Source organism: Zootermopsis nevadensis, unplaced genomic scaffold (assembly GCF_977971745.1).
Source record: "Zootermopsis nevadensis isolate Lab colony 2312 unplaced genomic scaffold, Znev_1.0 Znev_ptg000010l, whole genome shotgun sequence".
Classification (NCBI taxonomy): domain Eukaryota; kingdom Metazoa; phylum Arthropoda; class Insecta; order Blattodea; family Termopsidae; genus Zootermopsis; species Zootermopsis nevadensis.
This window is the reverse complement of record NW_028259142.1, coordinates 21,472,859-21,499,682: the sequence shown is the minus strand read 5'-3', so window position 1 is coordinate 21,499,682 and position 26,824 is coordinate 21,472,859. Positions and strand designations below refer to the sequence as shown.

Below are 26,824 nucleotides of genomic sequence, written 5' to 3'. Positions count from 1 at the left end.
AGACATTTTAATTAGTATAAGGCACATGGAGTCATTATGAAAACACTTCAATAGATGAGAAACTCCAACTTACATTTGTATTAAAATAACCATTTTAACTGAACCTTCCAGTGTCAGCTAGCAAAGAGATTGATTTTTTTTGGTTAACAATCCTAGGATTGGTTTGCAACCCCATTTTGGGATTGTTTCTTGCGAAGATATCACGGTGGTTTCGCCTTGCCTTCCGTGGCCAGTCTTTATCCATCAGACTGGAAGAGAATGGATGCGGACAAACATCCATGCCTTGAGTGGGACTTGAACCCAAAGTCCCAGCGGCCAGGAGCACGAGGTCCCTGCCTCAGACCGTGTGGCCACTGCTGCCGGCCACGAGATTGATATATACCAAATAGTACACGTTTTTATTTTTCAAGTTTTTAAGATAAACTGACAAATTCTGTTACATAAGCAACATGCTTTAAACATTTATTTACCTCACCACTGCTGGGGCAGTTTCTAAATTGTATGAATATCAAATACTTCCAAATAACAATCAATAAAGTCAGACACAAAAGACTACAGACAGAACTGGTTCTGGTGCTTCATTAAAATTTTTATCAGCAATGAAATCACTGTTATACTGGTTATGTAAATGTATTAAGTGACAGAAGAGGCAGCTTATTCCCAGAAAATTGTGGTAAGTTAAGTGGCCTAGATTAGCAATGCATGTGAACGTAATCACTTACAGTGGTTTCGGGGGGTCACTAGCCAACAGGGTACCATCATTGCGAACGCCTATACCATCTTCCCCTTCATCTGAATCTGACTCGACAGCTGCATCCAGGATAGAAGACGTGGACTGCGGAAGGGAAGAGGGTGGTGCCGGGAGGGCACTGTGCGATGAACTTCCTCCAACAGCCGACAACGAAGACTTTCCATTTTGCCGTGACCGGGATGGCGCCTCTGGCTGGGCAACGCCCAATTCATTCAGCTGAGCAGCCAGCATGTCCAAATCCTGGGGCATTACAATGCAAACCATTACAATGCTGAGCATGTCTATACTAACATCAACACAAACAAATCAGGAACAAGTTACAGAACACTACTGATAAGCAAAATCAAAGCCACTTCAAGTTCCAAGAAAAATTCCTTAAAGAACAGTTCACTGAAATGCTGATAATGCAATTCGGTCTTCTTGGGTGACCAAATGTGTGAGGAAAGAGTTGGATGATGTTAACTCTTTTCTCACATGGCAATCACCAGATAAATTCCTGTGAATACTTCATATCCGTAAGTACAATGTTATTTTCTGCATACAATGTAAAAACATCTTCCATTCTAAGTTCCACAATTATGTTTTCAATTAAGTAAAACCTTAATCGCCAAATCAACTAACAAGTTCCTCAATTTCAGATCACAATATTTGTGTTACACTCATCATGCCTTGTGGCAGCACATTGCTTCACGTGCAAATTCCGAATGCAGATCACATGACACATGGCACACGAAAGTGAATGAATCTTGCCAAACTGTGCCAGAAACATCTTCTCGCTTGTGTTACTCTCTGCAGATTTTATATCTGCTGCTGATTCTTTCATAACTGTGACAACACCTTTCACTTACGTTATTTTTCACACGTAAGAACTGACTGCACAAAACATACGGTACTGTAAACCATTTTTTCTTACATTCACAGTGAAAAACTGAGGGGCATGAATTACAAAATGAAGTGGATAATGTGATGAAATATGGTTTCTTATGCAATATACTTTAACATGCATAGATATTTACATACATAAGATGGTTCATACGTTTAAAAGAGAGAGACTGAAAATGTATTAAGAAATCCCGGCATAAAATTTTACAAAAATCTATTTGCAGATACTAGACTCAAGAAAACAGTAAAATGTAGTGAATCTAATGGAAGCATTTACTTATGCTAAGAAACTGGAATGACACCTAACAAAAGTTTCATTACTTTAAAAATTTTAAGAATGCTGCCAAAATTGCAAAGACAACAGAACAAAAATTCACTGGCAGGGAAACCACAAAACAGTTTCAGGACAGCCCAACCAAATAGATTTAAAATGGGTACCTCCCAAACATGAAGCACTAGCAGTATTGACTACACATTGATATCTACCCCGCTTTCATCTGCCGGACTACAACAGCTGCTAAATTCTATGCACTGAAAAAAGGAAACTTTTGCATCTCACTTATATATTACTCTACGTACAAATAAAGCATTTTACTCCCATCAAATACTGTGCTAGTGCCAATTCATTACTGTTACTCAAATACTTCACTCATCCGATTGCCGTGAAAGATTCTGAACCATCCTGCGCTTCTGCCTGAAAGACAATCGTCAATAAAGTGGTACTCACATTGTCAGTATGTACAGTAATGTTAGTCCGGTGGCAATGGCAACGGATGCTGCACGGAGTCTTCTTGCTCTGCTCTAGTTCTGTGAGGTCAGCACATGCAGCCAGTCTTATCAAAGAGGTTCAAGCGTTGAAGATTTAACTTACATTTCCCAAAACAATGCTTTAAGATGAAAATAACTGGGAAGAGAACATGACAAGATGGACAAAAATTTGAACAGGTACATATTCACAGACGCGATTATCGACTACAGCAGCTCAGAGGGATGGCAAATTTATGGACCAACAGCAACAGACAGCTCCAGAACGAAGGAGGCAGGTGGTTAGCAAATGTTCGCTATCACAAACGTACCGGGGAAAAAGCTCTCAATTTTATAACCTCTCTGGAAACCTGCAAGGGCACACTCATTCTGTTTTGGTTAATCTGTATTTGGTGTCATATGTTAAGTCTCTTCACCATACGAGACTTGAGGTATTCACAGTTGTGAGAGGTCAGATCAATGTCTTCTCGGTTGCGACACCGTGTTGTCTTGGAGGTAGTTACAAACTTTTGCAGGAATCTGCTGCTTCTGCCTTCAGGGTCAAAATCTATACACTCCTCTTTTATGTGCACCTTACTTTCTATTTAACCCAACTTAAATATTTTTGTCTTCCCAGATTTCTCTTGAATAATTTAAACAATATAAGTTAAACCTTCATCCTGAACCACTTTCCCCGAACGTAATAAGCAAAAGCCCAAAATACTGTCAATGGGTTCCTATCTTAATTTTATTTTGCGACACTAACAAGCAACCATATAATAAATGAATTCTTGAGAAAACAGAGAAATATAAAAGAAACAGGTTTTGTGCATACCTCTGGTCTTCTTGGAGGAAGCTTAAATCAAACAGAGAGAGAAAAACTTGGAATTAGGTGTGGACAGCAAATGAAACAAGTGTGTAAATACAAGCAAAAAAACACACTTACAATAAGTACAAATGCCATCTAGAAATGTATGTGTTCACAGTAGTAATTAAAAATTATATCATTTTCCTACAAATCAGATTACAAAGCACAGCATGCAGGGTTAACATATGTACCATATATGGAATATATTGTTACAAATATAAGTGACAGCTTGCACAATGAAGAGTCTTAGCAAACATCAATATATATTAATAAATAAATGTTCTGGGAGTGAGAATAGACACTTATTCTTGCCTTAAGTACTTTGCTTCTGTGGCAATATGTACACATTTTCACATAAATAGTCAATTATTACTGTCCATAGTATTTCAATGTGTACATGAACTATGGGGCAGTCAGACACTGTTAAAAGAGTTCCAAATCCTTTAGAAACTTGAAAATTCGCAAAGATTTCTGTCTTCTGGGTTGTTGCGCCGTGTAGTCTGGTCGATGTTAACCAACGTTTCAGAGGTCATACTGCCTCCGTCATCAGGGTGATAACAGTATGACCTCTGAAACATTGGTAAACATCGACCAGACTACACAGCGCAACAACCCAGAAGACAGAAATCTTCATACTCACCGCTGTGAAAACCTCAAATCTTACATTGAAAATTCTAATTCCATTCAATATATCAGTTTGAAAGCAAACTCCAAATTAACATGATTCAATAGGCTGAATACAGAATTATGTAACCAACGAATCAACTCCATGGAAAGAGCCCTTCTTGAGAAGCTGATACTTGCTCAACTGGACACGAAATTCCCTGCCTTTCTTATAACTTGAAAGCTCATTATACAAAGAGATGCTTATATTTGCAACAATGTTGTACAAACAAACAAATAACACAAAATCTCAGGTTTTACAGTACAGGTAAACTGCGAAGTCAGACAGCTAGTTACAGTATCAGAATTAAACAAGTGACAAAGAAGCAGGGGATCGAGAAGGCAAACTGGGAGACGCTGAAAACGTAACAGGAGAATCCATGAGTGCTCCAGTGGGAGTCGATGTTTAGGGTCCATTCATTAACTGGTAAGTTTTATTATAATTTATAAGCATCTGTTTTTGTTTTAGAAGTAAACTTGCTAACTGAGAGCTGACAACTATAATCATATTGTAGTAATCACAAACAAGTTTCTAGAATGTAGTCAAAACCAGGTGGAATTAAAGGAACACGTTAATAATGTGCACAGCCAAGCAATGAAGTCATGCATCAGGAACACAAAAGCTGGCCACAGGGCTTTAGTCTAAGTCAAAACACACATGGATCCTCTTAATATTTCGGGGGAAGTGACAGACGGCTGTTCACTTAACTGGTCACATACCCACGCTCCAAGGAGGTTTAGCTAGATAGTCAAAGAGGCGGTGATGAATACAGACTTCTCACCATGGGTTTGAAAATGTGCGAGTTCCGTTGCTGAGGCTGCGGAGCTGCAGACGAGGGCTGCTGGTGGCTCACGGCTCCTGCAGGAGGAGTCGCAGGTTTCTGCTGGCGATCCTCCCTCGGTGGAGGTGGAAGTGGTCGCGATGGGGGGTGAGGATCTGGCACAACTAAATGCAAGGTAGCGGATAAAATGCTTCATAATAACGTATCATCCCACCTCCAATACACAACTAGATGTGCTGTTTTGTGAATACTTAAATATATTAGTTTTATTCAAATACCAAATATAGTTTATTGCATACACCAACACACCAAGCCCACACAGCACAGTCCTTCAGAACACAGTAGTTGCTCTGTCACCTTTTATGGAACCTGAAGATTCATTACCGTCTTCACAACAGCCTGCCAATGGTCCATATCCTGACCCAAACAAGTCCTGTCCGCAATCTTCCCACCTTATTTCTCCATTCATGTGTACATCAAGTGGTCTCATACCTCCAGTTTTCAACCCACACTTTCATATGAATTTCTCAACTGAGTAACGGCTTGTTAAAATAAATGAATACCATTTAAGGAATCCCCCAATTCTGTGGTCAAGTCCACTCTCAGATAAATCTTCAATGGGAATTCCATTCCATGTTACATTTGAACTCACCAATGAGTCTCTGTGGTATGGGGGGCCTGGCTGGGGGACCAGGTTCTGGTATTTCCTCTCGTTCCGCTTTCCAGTTGTGTTTTGATTCCTTCGATTCAGTTTGTGTCAATGTTCTACCTTCCTGAAACACCAGCAATTAGATGAACAACACATTTCCATCATTGGGGATCGATTACATGCTATGTTAACCAGAAACCACACAACAATTTTTGAGATGTTATCAGATATATCCTCCAACAGCATTATAACCTGGGGGGGGGGGACAGCAGAAACTTCAATGTCTTACTTTTCTATGTAAAGAACTCATATCCAGCATAAATCAATCAACCCCTGCAGACTACAAAAACTGGTTTGGTAAAATGAACCTCTTAATTTAGAATGACTTTCTCACTTTGAAATATATGTTCAGTAAGAAGTACCTGGATTTGTTGAAAATTTCTCCTGAGCGTGTCACCACCAGGCGCTTGAACTATGGAGGAAGGTTCTCCTGCTATTGCTGGCTCCTCTTCTTCATTCTCCGATCCGCTATACCGGTAGTCCTCTCGTTCTGTTTCACACAATATCAAATTAAAACCAAGCCTTCATATGCCCATAACAACATATTATTCGTAAAACAAATTATTCCTAAAAATAGTTACCTCATTCATTAATTTTGAATTACAGCATCATATTTTTACAAAATAAGATAAAATGCTCGGTATTAGAGACCCATTTCTTAAAAATCACTAAGCTAAATTTGAACTAGAACTCTACATTCATCAGCCACATTACTTTTCTTACAATATCCACCCTTCTAGGCTACATTTTTACTACCCACATAACAGAGGTGGCCGGTTCCCATGGGTGAAGAAGCCCCTTGGGGAAAGTCCCAGTCCTCCTCATGCCTTCATGACCTAACATGAGAAAGTATAAGCCCAGGGATTTTGCTACCCAGCAAAGCCCGTAAGTGAGGCAAAATGGGGTACGACAAAGAACCGAAGGGGAAATCCCAGGTTTGCCTCAACCCTTAGAGAAGCCCTGGGAGTCACCTACTTTCTACGATGAAAAATATGCCATGCAGACCTTTTCCTAACACAGAAATCTGTAAGTGGACAAATAGCCAGTAACTCTAATTCCATAAAGAAATATAAAGACGAGAACTTCCAGCAATGATAAACCACGTTAGTTTTGTTACCTTTCTCCTGTTTCCTCTTCTTGCAGCGATCAATATGGTCTTTGAGATGTATCCTAACTTGCCGTTCGGTCGGCTGGTCCCGGATGAATGGGTGCTTTAGAAGTTGTTCCGTGTACGGGCGTTGGTGATAGTCCTTCACAAGGACCGTCTCAATGAAACCTGTTATAAACAGAAGTGTACGCATTTCTCCAAAAACGACCAATTCCCCAAGACTGCAACCTGCAAACTAAATACTGCTAATACCAACTCACTGAAACTTACTTCGAGCCAATTTATCTCTATCATGTGCTCATATTCAGGGCTATAAAATTAAGTTTTATGAAAACATCCAGCATGGCCTGTACTAATTCCAACAACCAAAATGCCAGGGGACAACCACGAAAAACACCCCGTGGAGACAATGGCAGTAAAAAGGCAAATGTTCCTGCATGGTCAGAAACCACCCAAATGGCAGCAGCGCAAATCCGATTGCTAATGGACCGATGTGGACTACGGGGAAATCTGTAAGACAACCGTCACAGTCAATACAAACCATAGTTTTACACTCAACTGTTGAGGGACACTTACCGTGGAACTTCTTGGCCCACTTCTTTGATTTCAGTCTAGGCGGAGGGTTCCTGGGAATAAGGAAGAGTGCCCTCATAGGATGAAGGTCACATAAAGGGGGCTGAGATTCGGCCATCTCAAGAGCCGTGATACCCAGAGACCAGAGGTCACTTCGGTTGTCATATGTCGCATCTGGGTTTTCATCGCATGCTATCACTTCAGGTGCCATCCAGTACGGCGTACCGATGAATGTGTTGCGCCGTCCGATCGTGCGATCCAACTGTGCACTCACACCAAAGTCAACTGTTATAAAAACAGCATTAGTTACTAAACTGTGAAACGAGATAGAGACGTGGAAAATTAATTCTTCAGAACAACAAACTAGCACCACTCAATACACAGCATATGTTAAGTCGTGTAGGCAGTTCTACAACGTTTTAGACGACCTTCATCAGTTCTTTGTATTACAAACAAAAGCAATTTCAGGAACAACAAATGTGTTGACATTCTGTGTTGATTTGGCATGATTATGTTGAACTTTTTTCTTCCTATGAGATATATTTAACATTCATGATTTGTCTGTTCAAGTCTTCTCACAATTCAAAGTAATAATAGTAACATGTCTTTTTCTTTTAGCGGCAATGGATAAGACCAACTCCCAGGCCCTTTGGAAATTACTCCAGTAAGACAGCTGCTTAAGAACTTAAAATAGTTACAGGACTTTACATTAAATGGTGCTAGTTTGTCTTTAAAGCCAGAAATTATATGGCTGCCACAACGATGTTTGGCAGATCAAAAGTATGACGACGCAGCGGCGTCAAATGATACGATGTATGAAAATAATCAAATGACTGAAAAGTTATTACAGTGAAACACACAGGTGTGTACTTGCTTTACATCTAAAATACAACAATAAAGTTTTGTGGAATCAATGTATGGTGAAAACACACACATACGCACATCAGTACACATGTGCACAACCACACATACATTTGCACACTCATTCGTTCTCTGACGTGCAGACATTGGGATACTTACCACGTGCCTAACATTCCTCGTACAATACGTTAATAGGGTGGATTCTATGGCAAAGCCAGACTGTTTCTGAACGTAACTTGTCAACTAATTTAAAAAGTATTAAATAATAAAAACCGTGTCCTTAAGATGATTCAGGCTGTTTATATGACCAGAATTCCATGCGGAGGTGACGTAAGAGCTTACAATAGGACTCACAAGAGAAAGTGTTGATCAGTAAGATGATGCTAAGGCAGCAGTTGTGTACACCAGATTAACTTTTAAGTACCCACCGAGTTTGACCTCAGCATTGTCTGTGAGCAACACATTCTGCCCTTTGATGTCTCGATGGATCACCTTGTTGGAGTGCAAGTAACTGAGACCACGAAGGATTTCTCTACAGATGTAAGCTATCCACTCTTCTTTTAAACTCTGTCCCTTGGTAGCTGTCAAAACAATATCAGATATTAATAAATAAATATGAAACGTTATACATAATTTGCAATACAAATTCAAAATTCTGTGTAATTAACCCTTCCCAAGTGGAAACCAAACATATCTGAAGCTGATCAGTGCCCTCTCTGCAGGAAGTAAAGTGAATATCTGTAGTCTTTATTGTAAGAAGCTATGAGAAGACGTGGTAAATAACGCAAATGTTCAGAGGATGTCACACAGTCGGAGATGACAAAATGTAAGTATTAAGAGTGCAGGAAGTCATATTCAGAAATTCCTTCAGTGGATGCGTTTTTATTTTATATTTCTTTGAGTATTTACATAAGAAGGTATGGACGAGAGCATGTGATGAAGATGAAGTGTCTCAGACACTGGCAATAAAAATATATCAGACTTCAGCTCCAGTGACTGATTCTGAAATAAACGATCCAGATGCCAGTGACAGATGACAGCAGCACCAGTTAAAAAGTTGGACTCCATCCTGCAAGACACACATTAAATTGAATATTAAAGAAAATGGAAAATGTCCCTGCCAAAGGAGCTATATTCACCGACTGGCGATTTCCAATCCTGATATCAACGCAATGCTTCATCGTGTTAAAATATGGGCACGTGTCCCATATCTGACAGTAAAAAGCCATTTTTATGTCCAGATAAGTGCTTTAAACTTTATCACACAATCCAAAGCTTCTGAAGAAACTGTAACAAGCTGTGCTTGTAAATGTATGCTAGAGTTAGTGCCAGTAGTGACATGACGTGCCTCAATAGGTGTTCTTCACTCACATTGTAGTGTAGTGGCCCATCCATGTATGTCTGTCTGTTGAGGTCTTACTAGGTAAGGAACACAACACTGGATCATTACCTGAATGCAATGTTGCACTGAGATCATTCATGGAATATACAGCTGAAATTATGAGAACTAGGGCACTGTTTACTCACGATGACCTCAGACCACCGCATTATCACAAGAGTGATCTTGGATATCACTGCTGCTGTTGATAGCACTTTTGCATATCACTTTCAAGTAACAATGATATAAGTTAAAAGTTCCTTTCATCAGTGGTTACCAATTCAGCAAAAAGCTGATATCTCCGCGTGCGATGTGGCATAAAGAACACTTTTGGAGTTTCGGTGTATTACAGAGTACACCTTTCCAGTCTTTCTTAGTGAATAGTCAATACGTTAACAAAATGGAACGGTTAAAAATTCCCTTCTGAACTTAATATACAATCTAAACACATATATTCTTATGCATAAAACTTTCAACAGTCAAGACAACATGGAAGAAAGCTGTGCTTAATTTGTTGAAAAAGCATAACCAACTTCATCGAGTAGTTAGTGCACTGAGACGCGTTTATTTTACAAGTGCAAATTTACAGTAAAATTTTTTTAATGAAGTTATTTATCACACAATTTCATGCAGATAAACAAAGTATCTGCAAGGTAAAACTTCAGATGCACCACTTGTCTTTTAGTTTTAGTAATTCTAAAAAAAAAGCTTATGTGTGTTTTTATAATAAAACTGGAACAAAGGATATTCAACTCGCAGACAAAAAAAGTCACCTGAGAAGGGTAAATATTGAAATGATGACAATCCTTGCAACATGCCGCAATCTACGAGTCACTAATTAACGTTTTGTGTTATTAAAAATGTAAACACCAGATAGTGTCCAAATGAATTCCAGTTCAAACAACATTCCTACACGCTTTAGAGCCAATACACAAACTTACATTTCACCAGATCTGTTACTGAGCCAGCGCCACAGTACTCCATAACGAGCTAAAAAATAAAACAAAACCAAAGCACTAAATATTATAAGAAATAAAATCGAGAACAAAGAAACACACTTCAAAACATTGCATACTCTATAATAAAGTACAGGCTCCGTCATGTAATACTGTCTCAATCAAGCTGTCAAATACTTGGGGTGGTCAGGAGAGCAAATGGTGACGTTCCAAATGCAGGCAGTTTCAGTAAATGAACCTGCTACTGGGAGAGACACTGACTTCACAACAGAAACATTTCCCAGAATTCTGACAGAACAATTACAAAACCCCCCCCCGCAGTTCAACTCTTCCATAACAAAAGTGTTTTCTGCGCACACTGAGTTAAGTTACAAAAATATGTTTCTGGACACACATCAAAGTTGCTGTGTGGGAATATCAGAAATTTCATGCCTTATATTTATTTGTCCAAAGTTCTTCCAAAGAATGTGAACTGTTCAGAAACATTTTTTCTTTCTTTCAGCATGCCCCACAAATAAAAGTCACGCGATCGCGGGGGCCACAATCCCCAATTTATGACTTGTTTGATCAAGACTTCATCTAATGCTATAACAGTATTGCTCACAGTACGTGCTGTTGCACTACCTTGCGTCAGTCAAATGCCAGTTGACCGAAGAAGGGTGACAGAATCGATCTCACATACAACATTTGGATTTGATGTTCTTGTGAGAAGGCATAGGCTGAAATTCCCTCTGCACACCAAACCCTAACATTTAAATCAAGCAACGACACTTCACGAAAGGAATGAGGATTTTCTGTGTTCCAGTACCTCTTATTTTGGCTGGTTACATAACCACTTGCAGTGTATCATGCCTGGATCAAATGTCCTTTAAATACCAATTCCTGAAACCACCTGCAATAATATATTCTTTCTTCAAAATCTGGAGACAGAAAGCTACGTATGGCTACTTTTGTGCGGCCGTTAACTTCTGGAACTTCGTCTTAGCATGAGTTGTACCAGTCAGCACCATATCATAGAGATTCTAAGAGGGGTGGGGAAGAGAAGATGGTTGTCTTCTGGGTTGTTGCACCGTGTAGTCTGGTAGAAGTTTACCGACGCTTCAGAGGTCCTAGTTGCCTCCACCATCACGACCCGATGAAGGAGGCAGCAAGGAGCTCCGAAACGTTGGTAAACTTCTACCAGACTACACGGTGCAACAACCCAGAAGACAACCGTCTTCAGACTCACTATTGTAAAAACCTCAAATCCTATGGGTGGGGAACAATTTTGGTTTGCCACAAACCCCACTTTAATGTCACAATATCTAGTGAAAAACAGGGTGCTACTGCGGACAATCACTTACCCACAGCTGGTCATCCTTCCCTGGCGGACTTTTCTTGATAAATGCCCCATAGTATGTTGCTATATTTCTATGATTTGAATATTTCTTCAGCACATTTATCTCTAGTTTGATTTCATCCTCCTCATCCTGTAACACACCGCACAATACGCAATGGACGTTAAATATGTTACCACAAAAATTATTAAATCAGTTTGTGGAGAATACAAAGGTCAATCTTCAATTGCCAAGAAATCTGGAAATTGAAGGAGGGTTTAAAGTGCCACTCCTGCATATTTGGTAGGTCCCAAGTTCAAATCTCGATCCATAAACCAACTACAATAACAAATTTCTTGTGGTTACCAACAATTCCTGCAAGCAAATGTAGTACATCCTTCCACATTCTTTCTAATCATCATCCAAACATTCAGCACCACATAATCTGAGCAAATGAGAGCATTGTTAAATAAACCAAGAATAAAAATAAAATTAAAGTAATTATGCTCTTTGTTCTTAAAACACCGGAAGCCAGGTGTCGAACCCACTCGGCACTGAACAGAGAAATTATGAAAAATTAAATATGCAAATTAAAACTCAAATAAGCGTTAACAATATTATGAGTAACTGGACATATTTTATTAATTAAAGCATATAATAAACTCATATTTGAAATTTGGAATCAGAAATTAAAGACAATAAATATTAGAACCAGTAACTGTTGCAGGCTTTTGGGAACACAGTGATGAACCTTCAGGCTCCATAAAGAAAGTTGGCTATTCTTTGACAAGCCGAGTACAAGATCGACTTTTCAAAAAATTTCCTGCACCATAGAGTGAGTAAGAGACCAACCAGAGAGACAACTAAAGGTGGAGTCTTGCGTTAACAGGAAGACACCACCTGTTGCCAGGTTACACCATTCCGGCATACGAAACGCTTGGAAATGGTGAACGGTGCCTTTACGTACTAACACTGGGGATGTGCAGAGGGCGTCGGCATGTTCAAATTAGAGGCTACTGCTATTGGTGGGTGCTGATTCAATCAGTTTTTTATTAATTTTTTTTGGTTAGATGAATGTCTGGGAGTTGAAGCCAGAAAGGTTGACTTCACTTTGGCTGACAACCTTGCAAACTTGGGGGGGAATTACTCTGGCTAAGGGCCTCCGTGATAGGGGATGGCGGGCCTTGCCCATTTTGAATTATACGCTGACATTTGCCTTACAACTGAGGACAGCAAGGAAAACCTCAGACAGGGTAGCCAAGTGGTTAGACCACTCGTTGCGCTGACTTGGCCATCTTTTTAGGGAAGGCCTCAGATGGTCTGCTAACCATCAGTCCACACAGATTACCCGTGGGTGACTAGTCAGCCCTTGGTCAGCACAACTGCCTTCCCCCACCACCAGATCTCGAATCAAAACTCTGTAACAGTGCTCCGATATGGATGGTGAAAAATGGAATCCCAAAATTCTGGCAAATTTTCCTACTGCCAACACACCAAATTTGTGTACGCAAGTTGAGTTAACTGTAGTGCCCTTTCATAAAAACAGTTGAAATTTGTAAACCAATACATTCTTAAACTGACACGTTTCAGAACTTCATCTTTCTGCGAGCACTAATTGTATACTGTTATGCAATAAATGACATTATTTAAATATTGGCGTCTTCTTGTCATAAATTTTAGTTCATTAGTGTACTGCAAAAAATAATAATAATATTCCAAGTGAACCGTAAGCATAAAAAATAAAAACCACTCCTAACTAAAGAGTTCACAGTCAACACCAAGACAACTCTGAAGCTGTGGAAGCTTCAGAATTACACTACAGCGCAGATGACACCACCAGCCATAGGAAATAAACTAACCTCTGTAACATCCATAACCTTAATAGCGGCAAGCTGGCCAGTCTTCGTGTGTCTACCCTGAAACAGAAACATTGCATGTAACATCACATCTTCAATAACTCACGATTGAAACAATTATTTCAACGACGTTTGGCACCTCACACACCAATGCCAATGCATGCGTGAAAATGTGTTTTGGTCTAATACCTTGCCATGTTTGAGTGTTCACAAGACTGTACTGACAATTCTTTATTAGCTTTCACACAAGTAGCTTTTTACAAGGTATGAGACTATACAAACTGCAATCTGTGTGTGTGTGTGTGTGTGTCGATTTGATGTGGAACTGGCCCCTACATGAAAAAATAATTCTAATATTTCAATTAATTAGACTGCCAGGTTTCTTTTCCACCTTTCTCGTTAATGTTGTATTACCCATGTAGCTTAGTGTGATCTTTAATCTGAGTTACAAACATGTAAGTCACCTGCAGTTATAAAAAACACATATCTCATCAACCAATTTATGTTTCAACAAGGAATTTTCCAACAACACATTTAAAGAAGCACCAAGTCTTGTGGGAAAAACTTGCATAAATCTGGCAAAACATTTTTCATAAATCAAGATGAAAGTCAAAATGTTGAAGTGCTCTAAAATATGGAGTGGCACGCCAAGTGAAAGACTCAGTTGAGATCTTTCACTTGAATATCCTCTATCTTATTTAGGACCAGAGTTGCAAGTATTTTTACAAATGAAAATGTCAGAAAATTTAATAAAAACTTATGTGACTTCAAAGTGCAATAACTTTGTAATTAAGTGGCATATGAAAGACATACTTCATATTTATCACTGACTCATCACACTATGTACGCTTACAAAATTTCACTGAAATCCACAGTGGTCATGTCAACTTCTGTTTTGATATGACGTGAAATGACCCCCCCCCCCCCCCCAAACCAGTGTCAAACACTGAAATCCAATGAGTAGTTCTGAAAATTAACACATGACCTCAAGACTTTATTCACTGCAAAGAACATACAAAACATTTACTTGAAACTATGAATATTCAATACATACATCAACAAAGTAGTTTCTATAACATCAAGTTTTCAAAAACGCCTAGAAATTTATCTGATATTCCAGTCTTTGTTATCGAACACTTGAAATAATTCACAAAGCCAGGAAACTGAAGTACATGGCGTATGAACAAAATGAAGGCATCCCTGAGAGTAAGAAAGTTGTTCTAACTGCAGGATGACATCACCATTCCCCCTCAAAGACAACCGGATTCACAGACCACTTTTAGCATCACAGCAGTCATTCAGCAGATATGAGACAGCTTCACAGTTTTAGAAATGTACGATCAATGTTATTTACTCATAAGCCAAAAATGACAACAGAGGCTCAACCACAGCTGCAATTCAGCCGCACGCCTTGTAGGGGAAAAGGCTTGCCTAGCACGACGGAGAGGAACGCTATGCTCACCATATCTCTTGTAATAGTCACTTTCTAAGAAATGATGACCCACTGCAACCACGATTACAATTCATACATCACACAGTCAAATCTGTGCCTAAGCAGTCCCATAAATGCTGGGTGGGGCTTCCTTTACCTCAGCAGTACACATGAACAGGTGTTCTGCTTTCGCACTAAATTGTGTAGTAGAGTTTCTTAACCATGTGGACACTGAAGCTCTTCATAACCTCTTCTCCTAACCATATTATCCTTCAAAACTTTTTTCATCACTCCATACTGGACAGGACATTGTTTCTCTGTTTGCCCAACCATCAAATGCCAGATCAAGCTCCCTACAAACCCAAAGACACTCGTCCTGAAGACGGCTTCTGCAATTTTGGGTGAAACATTGGAAAGCCTTCGACATTCAACACAGCATATTTCCAAAATCCAAAGTTGTACCCACTCGGTAGAAAAAGAGAATGGAACAATTAGGTAAAATCTTTACCAGAGAATGTTAGTGCAGTCACCAGTATGATTATGGTTAACATTCCATGCCTACTTCCTGTCCCACAGTGTCTGAGTCAAGTTTCAAGTCTGTCCAAGGCTGTTTGATCATCATGACAAACAAAATAAGTGAGCTTATGTCAACCAAGAGACGAACTTCAAGTTGACCCTTTTCAAGTCAAATCTCAACTAAATAATATTTAAAAATTCAGCTGTTACCTAGAAGAAAATCTACTTCTCCATTCGAAGACCAGCCCGTTAATGACGTTTAGGAAAATTTTTAACGTTCACTCATACAATACTGAATTACTATTCAATGCGTTTCCTCCAATATTTCTTACCCACCTAAAATAACCACCATCTCATCCCCAAAAACGACAATATGAAACTATTACCATTTCAACAACTATCACCACATTTTCTTTTCACCCATAATCTGTTCCACCAACTCCAGTCTCCCACCTAAAATAAAATTTCCTTAATGAAAACTGCCCAGATTTCCTGTTCGAGATTTCTGCATTTTGGTTTGGAAAATTTCCGATGTTCATCCACTCTTATTTTATGCCAAGTTACTAAAAATCCCAACACTGCTATTAATGTTTTAAACAGTAAAAATGCAGAAATGCTAACAACTCAGCAATGATATTCAGTGTTAAAAGATGGGTAGAAAAGCGGACATTATAGATCAAGAATAGATAAGAAGCAATATAATGGGGTAGGTATATACAGATTAAAATTCTTTTCCCTTCATACACTGTCATAACATAAGCAGTATTAGCACCACTGGAACACTATTACATTTTCTCGAAATAAATAAATAAATATATATATATATAACAGGGTGAGTCAGAAGTATGTTTACAAACTTCGTGTGCGTGTTCCAGGATCAAAAATAAGAAAAAATGTTCCTATGAACAAGGGGTCGCAAATGTTTCATTTTAAAAATAATAGCCAAAAATAAGTTTCAATGAATTGAATTTATATCAAAGTGAATCCAGCTTCCAGCAAAGATTTTCAATTAACGACTGGGCAGGAATTTTTGGCGACATGCTTATTGGTCCACACATGCTTCCATCACGTCTAAGAGGACCTTCATATCGGCGATTCTTAAGAAGACACTTGCCACGTCTCCTTGAAGATGTACCACTGAATACAAGAAGACAAATGTGGTTTATGCACGACAGAGCCCCAGCACACTTCACCCATCGCGTCAGATATCATCTTAATGAACAGTACCCTCAGCGATGGATTGGGCGTGGTGGCCACCGAGGTCACCGGACCTAACTCCACTGGACTTTTATCTGTGGGGTGACTAGAAGTCCATCGTTTATGCAACACCCATAAACAATGAAGACGACCAATGGGAACGTGTGCAGAATGCATGCCAGATGATTCGAGGAAACCCTGGTGTGTACAAACAAATTCGTCTGTCTTGTGTATGTCGTGCTCGTGCATGTGTGGAGAATGGAGGAACAACCTTGAACATCTGTTATAAAGAAACATCCCTGTCCTTATACTTAGCAATAAAGGCATACATTGAAAATTATTTTTGGCTATTATTTGGAAAATGAAACATTTGCGACCCCATGTTCTTAGGAACATTTTTTCTTATTTTTGATCTTGGAACACGCACACGAAGTTTGTAAACATAATTCTGACTCACCCTGTATACAAATATATATATATATATATATATATATATATATATATATATATATATTATGTCTTCTGTATTCAAACTAATTAGTTTTTATTTAGACTTATACAGCCTGTCCCATCAACGTTCATCCAAAAGTTGGTCTTTCTACCTCTTTCTGAGACAACCTCTATCTCTTTTGTAAATAGGTTTACATTAACTTTGATAATCTACTTCTCTGCAGTCTTTCTGTATTCATTTTCCTACAGTATTCTTAAATCTTCCAAAGTTCAATAATTTTAAAAGACAGAGGCAAAAAAACAGTTTGTACTTTTACATTAAAATGTGAATAAGTGGAAAAGTACAAGCTAATGCTACAAATTGGCCAAGACAGATCAGGAGCATATTATTCTGCACAGGCAGTGAAACTTATGCATTTTGCATATTATTACTAACATTCTAAAAAAACACACACACAAAGGGGCTTTGGAGGTTATGTTTAAGCTTTTTTTACTTTTTCCTTTCAATTCCTAATACAAAACCTTCTTAACAAGCCTGAAACACAGATTCTCTTTCAACATGGTTTACTAACACCAAACAAAGCAGCAGCATTAACATTATATTTCTTACTTTGTATACTTGGCCATAGGTCCCATTTCCAACAACTTCAATCAGCTCAAAAATGCCTGCCGGATCCTGAAAACGGAAGCAAGAGATTAGTGATAAACAAACACACAAAGCAAAAAGTGTTCAGCTTAGATGAGATATTTAAATCAGATTTGCTCAAAAAATATTCTCGCCTCTCGAACCTTGTAATCACTCCCATAAAAAACGTGAACAAAATAGAGTGCCCCACACCACGTTCCTGAACGTCATTTCGAAAACGTTATTCAGTTGAAGACCATGTCATGATCAAGTGCAATTACTTAAATATCTAACATTCATTTACATAAATATCAGCACAGTAAAAGCACCTTTAGAGCGTTTAAATCGATGTCATCCAACGAGCAGTTTACACTAGGGGCCAAATTATGCGCCGCCATCTTGAAATCTTCTTCAACACAAAACACTCCGGAGCAGGGGTCACGATAACCCGCTCAAACCGTACTGATAAAAGTTACTAGCACCTAGGAAAAACTACAGGATTCCGGAAAACCCGAAACTTCCCCGCTACCTATATAAAAAACGCATCATTTGATGAAGCAATTAAAAAATCCACTATCTTCCCATGTCCACACCTTCTCCAAAACGCTTGCACTGTGACGTCACTTTACTGACACCAGACGCAGAAAATAAAGTAGCTTAGTTACATTAAACTACTAAATTAGTGAAAAGAATAAACAAAACAACGAATGACCTATTTTTGTGAATATAGTTTCCTTATACATATACACATATATTTGGGAACATTAATGCTAAATATCGCCTAAAGAATTGTACAATTACGGATATACTCTATGACGAGTGCTTATATTCCATCCGAAAGGTGGTAGCACACTTCGCACATACATTTACCGCAATCTAACCAGTTGTCACTGTATTGGCACGTCACTTCTTATGGGTAACCCTACAAGGTGAGACTGGCGGAAAAGAGGTTGTTCCCAGTTCAATTGGAAGGTAATTAATGTCTTTAAAACAGCTAGGTTACAACAACCTGCTGCTTCTAGTTTTGCTCATGTTCCACCACAGTTTCAGTCTACCTCTTGTTCACTCGTCTGAAAAATATTATTAACACATGACAGACGTTCCACAGATGAACTCTCATTTCAGTCAAACACTCAAACTTAAACTCTAGGTTAACCTAACATTGAGTGTTCCATCAGCATTGCATCATCTATAATTATGAAGTGTTTCACCATTAACTTGCTGCCATCTTAAACCTCTCACAACAGTGCTGCTTCATCAGATTGTTCTTTATTTGATTTATCTTACGATACAAGACAACTGTAAACCCATGCCATGTAATTTACACACTTATACAATTTATTTTCTTACCCCTACATCAGTATTAGTTTTTCTTCTGCGGGAAGATATTTCCTCATAAACGGTGTTTGTTCCAGAAATGTTGTTCTGAATAGCCAGCAATTGCTCAAAAGATTTCTTCAACATATGAAAATTAAAAAAATATTAATCTTGCCACATCATACAGTGCATGGAATAGGCCCTTGTGCAGTCTTCTACTTAATATGGGATGAACCCAGTACTTCCTTCATATATCTTAAGTTTTAGGCTTCAACAAATTATTAATGTTAGAAGTAGTGTTTCTTCAACTGAGTCTCTTTGTTTCATTTTGTATGAAATTAAATATTCACTAAAAATTTTAGGTTTGTGATAGAACACTTACTTCCAGGTTTTTCTTCAGGATCTTCAAACAAATGGTAGGATAAATATGTTACTCATCATAGTAACTTTGCCTTTCAATTACATTGCCTAAGTTTCACATCACTGTCATTATAAAAACTGGCGTTGAAGCTCCCCAGCACTGAATTAAGCATCAAGGCGCTGTTCTGGTTTAATTACAGCCCTGATCACACAAAGGAGTAAAGGAAAATAAAGATATATTCTGAATATGAAGTTAAGAATGGTAACTACACTCCACTTGATGTAATGCAGAATTCCAACTTGAACTCAGACACTGGTCAGTACTTCCTCCCAATAAATACAATTGTCTTCACAGCCTGGCAGCTGTAATGAGTGCACGTTACATTCAAATTGAAGGTGCCTATGGTTAGAATAAATCTACATTTATCTATTTAGATTAAGTTACGTGCTATTTGGTGGTTAGGAAAAAGGTGTGTCAGCATCTTTGATTATAAATTTTGTTCCAGAAAATAAACTCTGCTAACCTGTTAAAATTCATCCTTATCCTGCCACGATGGAAAACAAAGGTGAAATTCATGAGATTTCAGGTTCTCACAGTGACGAGTATGAAGATGGCCATCTTCTGGGACATTTCATTGTGGACTCCGGTACTGACATTTCAGATGCGCTTACTGCCTCCACTATCAGGGTTCTTGTTGTAACAGACATATAACTAGAATGTGCAAAGTTTAAAGGCCCACGGCTCATATGACAAACAGGTGTCAGTCCCCCACGCAATAAATATTTGTTCAGCGAGTATGGCCAGTCCTTCCCAATTGGACTGAGGGTGGGATGGCGCAACTGCACGGATGATTTTGCCACTTGCGATTTGTTGCTCTGATTACTGGTCCATTTGTATTGCCACAAGGATTCAGTACTGTAGTGAAGGAAGGCATGAACATCGCTGTACAGAACTCCATCAGATGCTGGGGGGCTCATGTTAAAGCAGCTGCTTTAGCATGGCCACACTGGCAGCCTCGTTGCTGGGTCTGCCTGTATGGCCAGGTACCCAACAAAATACAGCAGACTTACCTGCCTCATGGAGATTAAAAATGTGACACATTATGTCAAAGACAATGGGAAGGTATGGAGAGCAACCGCACAGAATTTTCAGAGAGTCCACGCAAAGGAGACAATATTTACTCCAGTGGTGCTGAAGGAACGGGAAAGCTTAAAACGATGAAAACATTTCAGCAGTATTAAATGTTCTCAAACTGTGGAGGTGAGGAAAAAACATGGCCCTCACACGAGAGCTCTACTCATTGACGTGCCAGTATAAATCACTGATACATCAGTGGTACATGTGGGCAGATGTCACATCTCTCGGGTGTCTGATGAGTCAAAGACAGCAAACAAACACTGACCTGTTGACGATGCTGGAAAAAACACACAACTGTAGGTTAAGAGGCTGTTACAGAGTTCTCGGTGGAATACTGCACCACAGCAGAGAATATTGCTGTGTAATGAAACAGGAGATTCTCCAGACTCCACATACAGAATCTCAGTGCGTCTGATCCTGTGACAAAATGAATTCACCGACTGTTTGTGTTCGGCCGTGAGCCACCCACGAGAAGTTCTCACAAGAGCTTGCTGTCATAGAGAAGACCCAGGAACTTGATGTGAACACCACAAATATGTAAAATGTGCACACTGGGTCTTAGCCACCAAAAAGGAAAATCCATTCTCCGGGGTCCAGCGCAACATACAATATAAAGTGATCTGTAATCAATGATCAGTTGTATCCGAGCTCCAGACCTCTATAAAATGGTGACGCTTTCAACAGACAGATGGACCAGCATTTGCAATCATACTGAAGATAACAGAGAAGATGTTTACACTTAAAATATATCCTTTTGGTCTTCCATTTCTTTGGGGATAATGCACAGATAAGAACTGCTGAGATGGACATGGAAATAATGTTCCTGAAGGAAGTTTGAAGCAAAACAGTGACTGCTAATCCCAAGATTCCACTCGTGAAGAGTTCTGAGGATGCTGTATCTCCACGTGGTGTCACACACCTTCCTCATGTCAAAGGAGACAGTGGCAAGGTGTTGATGAAGGACAAATGAGTTTTGGATATGGTGTTTGAGGATAATCAACTGGTCAAAAGTCCACACTATACATTAAAAAAGTTTCTACCCTCCAGGGTTCAGACAAGGGAACTGTTACCATGCGCTACTTTGCTTTACATAGGCAAATAGTGAGATTCAGGCAGTGTTCACGCTGAAGGAACCAACAGAATGCATTACAGTGTGAACTATAGCGATATCACTTTTGAACTTGGTGATGGGTGATACATGCTAAAAGCACCTTTTTGCTGCAGTGCCTAGCAAAACACACTGCTCATCATCTGCGCAACACATCACAACAGATTGTAATACCACTACCGAAGAGCGATGAGATGAAAAGTCTGTACAAATTATAAAATATGCAGCGTGCAATGATCATACCATCTCGCCTCATCGTAAAGGCTTAATTAAAAATAATATAATAAGCATAATCTTAGGAAAGGATCAGGGTTGAAATAAGTAATTTTAATACGTGTTTTAAAAAGGCTGAATTTCTTTTAATCTGTACTATAAACAATGAGTTTTTAAATTGATTAATGGGAAAAGGACTGCCTGTCATTTGTAATTCACAAACAGTTTTTAAATTAAAAAAAACAACTGATCCACTGTTACGAAACTAAAAAATTACTGCAAAATAGCCTTGCAAAAATGCTGTCTTCATTAACATCATTTATTAATTAATGCTAAAGACTAGTAATCTTCTTCAGAGCATATAAATGAAGCAAAACATTTGGAAGCCATTTTATAATAATATAGTTTTTTTTAACCCTTTGCCTATGGTGAATTTGAAAAATGAGAAACAAAACACTAGCAATAGAATAACATAGATTAATGCTGCAGGATTTTAGTGGCTTCCCTTGCTTCTATATTGTGAGCATTACAGACCGTTCCTTCTGTTTCGAGGCAGCTAATACCCATATTAAAACCACTGATTGTGAATGCATAAATAGCAAAGGAGGAAGTCTACGGATGTCAGAAGAGAAGATTAAAATTGAGCTGCATTACAGATATTCACTGTCGTTACTATAACACCAGCTAAGCCACCCAAAGAACACGGCAGTAAGAAACAGCTGTGCACAGACAACGTTGGCCATTAGCCCCTGTCTTCATGAGGCATAAGGGTTAATATTAAAGTCTATGGCAATCATTAATGCTATAATACATACACAGAGCCATTATTTTTAAGAAACAGAAAATCCTTCTTGTTCGTGGTTGAACAAGAAACACTCAGAAACATAAACACAGTTAAAACTGCACATTAAATTTCAAACCATTTGTAACCATGACTATTATTCCATATAATGAAAGAAAGAACATTATTTTACAATGAACATTTTTAACGATACTTAAATTTGTTTTCTATTACTTTAAGTTACAAGTGTTTGGCCATGTATCCTAATCTCTACTAGAGATTGGAACAATTATACACATCTTTAGTAACACCTTATAAGTTTTAAAAAACAAGGAACATCACAACTTGAATAGTCAATTTTTACACGAATAATAACTTCAGTATCCTTAACTTTAAAATGGAGATGCAGCCAAAGAAAATGTCACATTACATAAATGTACACACCCATACTTACAAAATGAAATTAATTCCTTGTAGATTGTAAATTATTATCACATATAAATGATATAATAACTGAGTAATTATTGTTGGCATTCTTCTAATTATACCATATATGGCACAATAACAAACACGTAATATATTGCCTAATTTACATTTCCCTCGATTGTCTCTCTTACCTCCTTAGTTATCACAGGCCCGAAAGATTTCAACAACACACTTCGCAGATCTTTACATATTATTTTCTTTTCCTGTACTATAAAATTATTTTCTGAGATTGTATTTAATATAGTCGCTATTATTTTATCGTCAAGGTATTTGGTGTGGGGTATAAGAAAACAAACATATACATTGTTTCTCTTGCTGATAATATGATCAATGTATTCAATTTGTTGTTAGCGCATATGAGCGAGTTACTTTATCCTTTTCCTCTCATAAAATATAACATTTTATATTATTTCTTTAAATACTTTATATTAATTTAACTACCATGGCATTTCCTATACCAGAATAATGAAGGTCTTGCAAGCACTTATATGGGTAAAAGCAGTGAGATATAACATAAATAAAACACACACAATGCTGCCACTCTTTCAACACTTCACCATTCTAACTTCCTCGTCTCCAACTCTCACTACAAAAAAAAAAAATTAATCACAGACGTTTCACTCTCTACTTTAACAAAAATTCTAAATTAATATAAACAGACGGAAGGGAAACCAGGAGAGATTCTGAAGAATGATTTTTGGCGTTGCCGTGTCAACACGTTTCAAATGAAAGTTATCTGACCCAAATATTATTATGAAGGCTCACTCAGTACTACAGTAGCTGACGGTCTTGGTGCTTCCTAAACGAACTGTACAGTGAAGGCAGGTTACGTAATGAAAGACTGTAGCATCTAATTTGGCGATAAAATGATGTACGGTCTGAGAAATCAATAAGCAATATGGAATTACAGACAGGTCACAAAAATACCATTCTGCGTGTTATATGTGAGGAAATGATTACACAAATTTCAATATTATTTTTATTTCATTAACTAAGCAGCAGTTAATCTTAGAAACAGAATGGCTGCAAAAATACCTGTCTTCACTTAGTAGTAACACTTCTTGGGACCACTGGCATTTACTGAAATATCACTAACCACACAATAAAAACATTGGAAATCAACAGATAATACCATGACCTACACATCATTTTAATATCAAACCTCAATAAAAGTACTTTTCTCTTTGCCGCGCTGCACACTGCGGAGTCAAGTCCTGAATCCACGACTCACTCTTTGGCCTAGTTAGCGGTAGTATTAAAAATAAACCAGGGACCTTTATGAAAATCTGAGCAAAAAATCATTTTATACGGATCAAGCCTCAAGAAATCGTCATTATTAATCTCATTATCACCGCACTAATTGACAAAATTATGTTTTGTGCGCTATTATTCAAGACTTGTGAAACTTTCTTAAAAATTCATTAAGACGCCTTCAACGCGTGTTGGGAATGCTGAAGTAAAACTGAACACCGATGATTTTGATAACAAAATAAGCCCGCTAAAAATCATGTCATCACCCATTATTTGGCCACTCCCTTATCAGAGTTGCAATTTACTTTCAGGTGACCATCGTAATTTAACAAAAACCGAACAGGACTGATATTTCTGTAGTTCGTGCTGTTTGTTTGGCACACTGACAACATATGACTGCGACTGCGGGTTGTGGTCAGCTTCACGCTCCACGTACCCTCCCACCCTACGAGGAAAGTGCCTTGCGGGTCCTAGAGCTGGTCTGGACATGGCAAAGAGAAGAATATGCTCCTGTCAGGATTCAAAACCCTGGTCTTTCAGTCCATATTACTGAGCTATCGAAATTACGAAAAAGATTTTAAAATTTATTCAGAAACAGAATAAAAAAGTTTAATTACAGAAGTAACGTGACGTCAGTGCTCGTGTCTGTTGCATCGACAGGAGGATTGATGTTGAGGTGAATCGCACCGCTTTCAACGTCGTACTATTGTCCGTGTCGATGTTTTAAGGCATACTGGTATACGAAAAACACTACGGAAACTTCACTTTCTGGTAGATTACCAGAATACATGGGGCAATAACCCAGAAGACAGCAATCTATAATGTTATTTTTTTTTAAAAAAAAGTGACTTCCTTCTGTTTTCTGATTCATGTACAACTTAAAAAACAATGTTTTTGTTGTGCCAACCCCAATTAAATTTACCTGCCTCAGACTACAAGATAAAAAAATTATTTCTGTTAATTCCTGTATTTGAGATATTTACTAAAGTAAAATTCTTTATACCGAGCATCATCAGAGTAAAGCCAATGTTCCTCAGGAAGCCGTGCGAGACGCGAAAGAATCTGTCAAGAAAGTCGAGCCTTTATAGGACGTAAATTAGCGCGAAGGCCCGGAATGGAGCTGGTCACTGACGCAAACTGTTTCATCCACGATGAATGACACAGCAGGGACCATTCCAGTACACTGCAAAAAGAAATTTATTAGGAACACCCCATCTTGCTCTGCAAACTCATGTTACGTGTTTCAAACATGAGGAAGCATTACACAATGGTGAAATGGAGAAAAAACCCCAATGTTTCTTTCTACCCACAGACTATTTTATAAATTCACAGCAAATAAGCGGAAACCATATTTCGTCAGCCAATGAATGAAGCAACTGAATCCTTCTTAAAAGAAACATTCAAAATTATGTTGCTGTATCGTAACAAAAAAAACTAAGATACAGTAACATTAAGAATTTTATTGACGCGAGTTATCTTTGAAAGGCATCACGCTCGTCTACAAATCAGAACAAAATGTTTGTTCTACAGCAGCTGTCAAAACAGCAACTGTGTACAGATCCTTCACAGCCATACAGATGCTCGTTTCTTTATACTCTCGCAAGAAGAACGGAAGAAATAACGTCTCGTGAGTGCGCGACACCTTCTCGAAAGATAACTCCGCTACGACCTCCACGAAAGTGTCACCTCGGAGCATATGCAAACTACTGAGCCTGGCCAAACATTTTGATGATCAGGCCACAAAATTAAAACACGTGCATCTCGCCCTTCCATTCACTTCACTCGCACTCGACCTAAACATCTGATTGCATGAACTCCTTCCTGTCCAATAGGTTAATGAAGAGATGAACTAGAACTGAACCAATCTGCCACGACTTAAATTTTTTTAAATTATAATAATAGATATTTAATTTCTGTTACAATTTTATTTTTAACGCTTTATACGTTATAAGCCTTTCCTTCAGCTTCTTATTCTTCTTTTCCTTCTCCTCGTGAGTACAAAACGTGGTAGGCGCCTGATGGAGGCGACAGCTTTATCCGTTCAGTAATACAAGACTGATCCTGCAGAGCACAGCTGTGACGAGCACAGCGCACGAGTGTCTGGTGGGTTTTGTGGCGGCAGCATGAGTAGGCGGTGCGGAGCCACCGAGAATACTGTTGCCGTTAACTGATGGGTCGTAAGATCCTGACTTTGGCTTTTTCTCATCTCCTCCTGTAAAGAATAAAAATTAGATGATTATTGTGATGTCCAAGCAGATGACGAGTTTCTGATTTCTGCACCACAGAAAGCCACACAGTTGCATTAAAGCACAAAATTCCAAAGTCCAAAACTGGAACTGATGCAAAAGGCGAATATGTACGCCTGAATCACGGCGGCAGAAAATTGTTTATGCCTTCACACAGAAATACATTTTAAGCAAGCAGTTGTTTATTATTCAAGTACATGTTTAAAAATTTCCATGTGGACGTCATACGAAGACGAACTGGAAATGGATTGTAATAT

At 38.5% G+C, this 26,824-nt stretch overlaps 2 protein-coding genes and 1 long non-coding RNA gene across 10 annotated transcripts in view; 1 reads left to right on the top strand and 2 right to left on the bottom strand.

The window, feature by feature from the left end:
* msn (serine/threonine-protein kinase msn) overlaps positions 1 to 18,313 on the bottom strand; it is a 50,558-nt gene extending 32,245 nt beyond the window's left edge. For 5 of the 8 annotated variants that reach the window (XM_087346827.1, XM_087346829.1, XM_087346834.1 and 2 more), the window contains exons 1-13: positions 17,997 to 18,312; positions 17,653 to 17,718; positions 13,451 to 13,507; positions 11,619 to 11,744; positions 10,261 to 10,309; positions 8,370 to 8,522; positions 7,084 to 7,365; positions 6,517 to 6,675; positions 5,762 to 5,889; positions 5,343 to 5,463; positions 4,691 to 4,854; positions 3,213 to 3,233; positions 723 to 991 (exon numbers count right to left, since the gene is read on the bottom strand). In XM_087346827.1, coding sequence (XP_087202953.1) covers positions 723 to 991; positions 3,213 to 3,233; positions 4,691 to 4,854; positions 5,343 to 5,463; positions 5,762 to 5,889; positions 6,517 to 6,675; positions 7,084 to 7,365; positions 8,370 to 8,522; positions 10,261 to 10,309; positions 11,619 to 11,744; positions 13,451 to 13,507; positions 17,653 to 17,718; positions 17,997 to 18,065 — 1,664 coding nt within the window. In that variant the 5' untranslated portion in view covers positions 18,066 to 18,312. Of the gene's footprint in view, positions 1 to 722; positions 992 to 3,212; positions 3,234 to 4,690; positions 4,855 to 5,342; positions 5,464 to 5,761; positions 5,890 to 6,516; positions 6,676 to 7,083; positions 7,366 to 8,369; positions 8,523 to 10,260; positions 10,310 to 11,618; positions 11,745 to 13,450; positions 13,508 to 17,652; positions 17,719 to 17,996 lie in introns of all 8 variants that reach the window. The other 3 variants (XM_087346831.1, XM_087346835.1, XM_087346833.1) reach the window with 3 other exon arrangements.
* A 122-nt stretch (positions 18,314 to 18,435) lies between these two features.
* On the top strand, positions 18,436 to 23,105 carry LOC147874288 (uncharacterized). Its single transcript, XR_015534625.1, has 2 exons — positions 18,436 to 18,639; positions 19,851 to 23,105. It is a non-coding gene; the product is annotated as an uncharacterized LOC147874288 (long non-coding RNA).
* The window catches only part of dally (division abnormally delayed protein), a 119,892-nt gene continuing 114,993 nt past the window's right edge, over positions 21,926 to 26,824 (bottom strand). Inside the window, exon 8 of the mRNA XM_022073145.2 lies at positions 21,926 to 26,533. Within this exon, the coding sequence (XP_021928837.2) occupies positions 26,355 to 26,533 (179 nt within the window). The 3' untranslated portion in view covers positions 21,926 to 26,354. The remainder of the gene's footprint in view (positions 26,534 to 26,824) is intronic.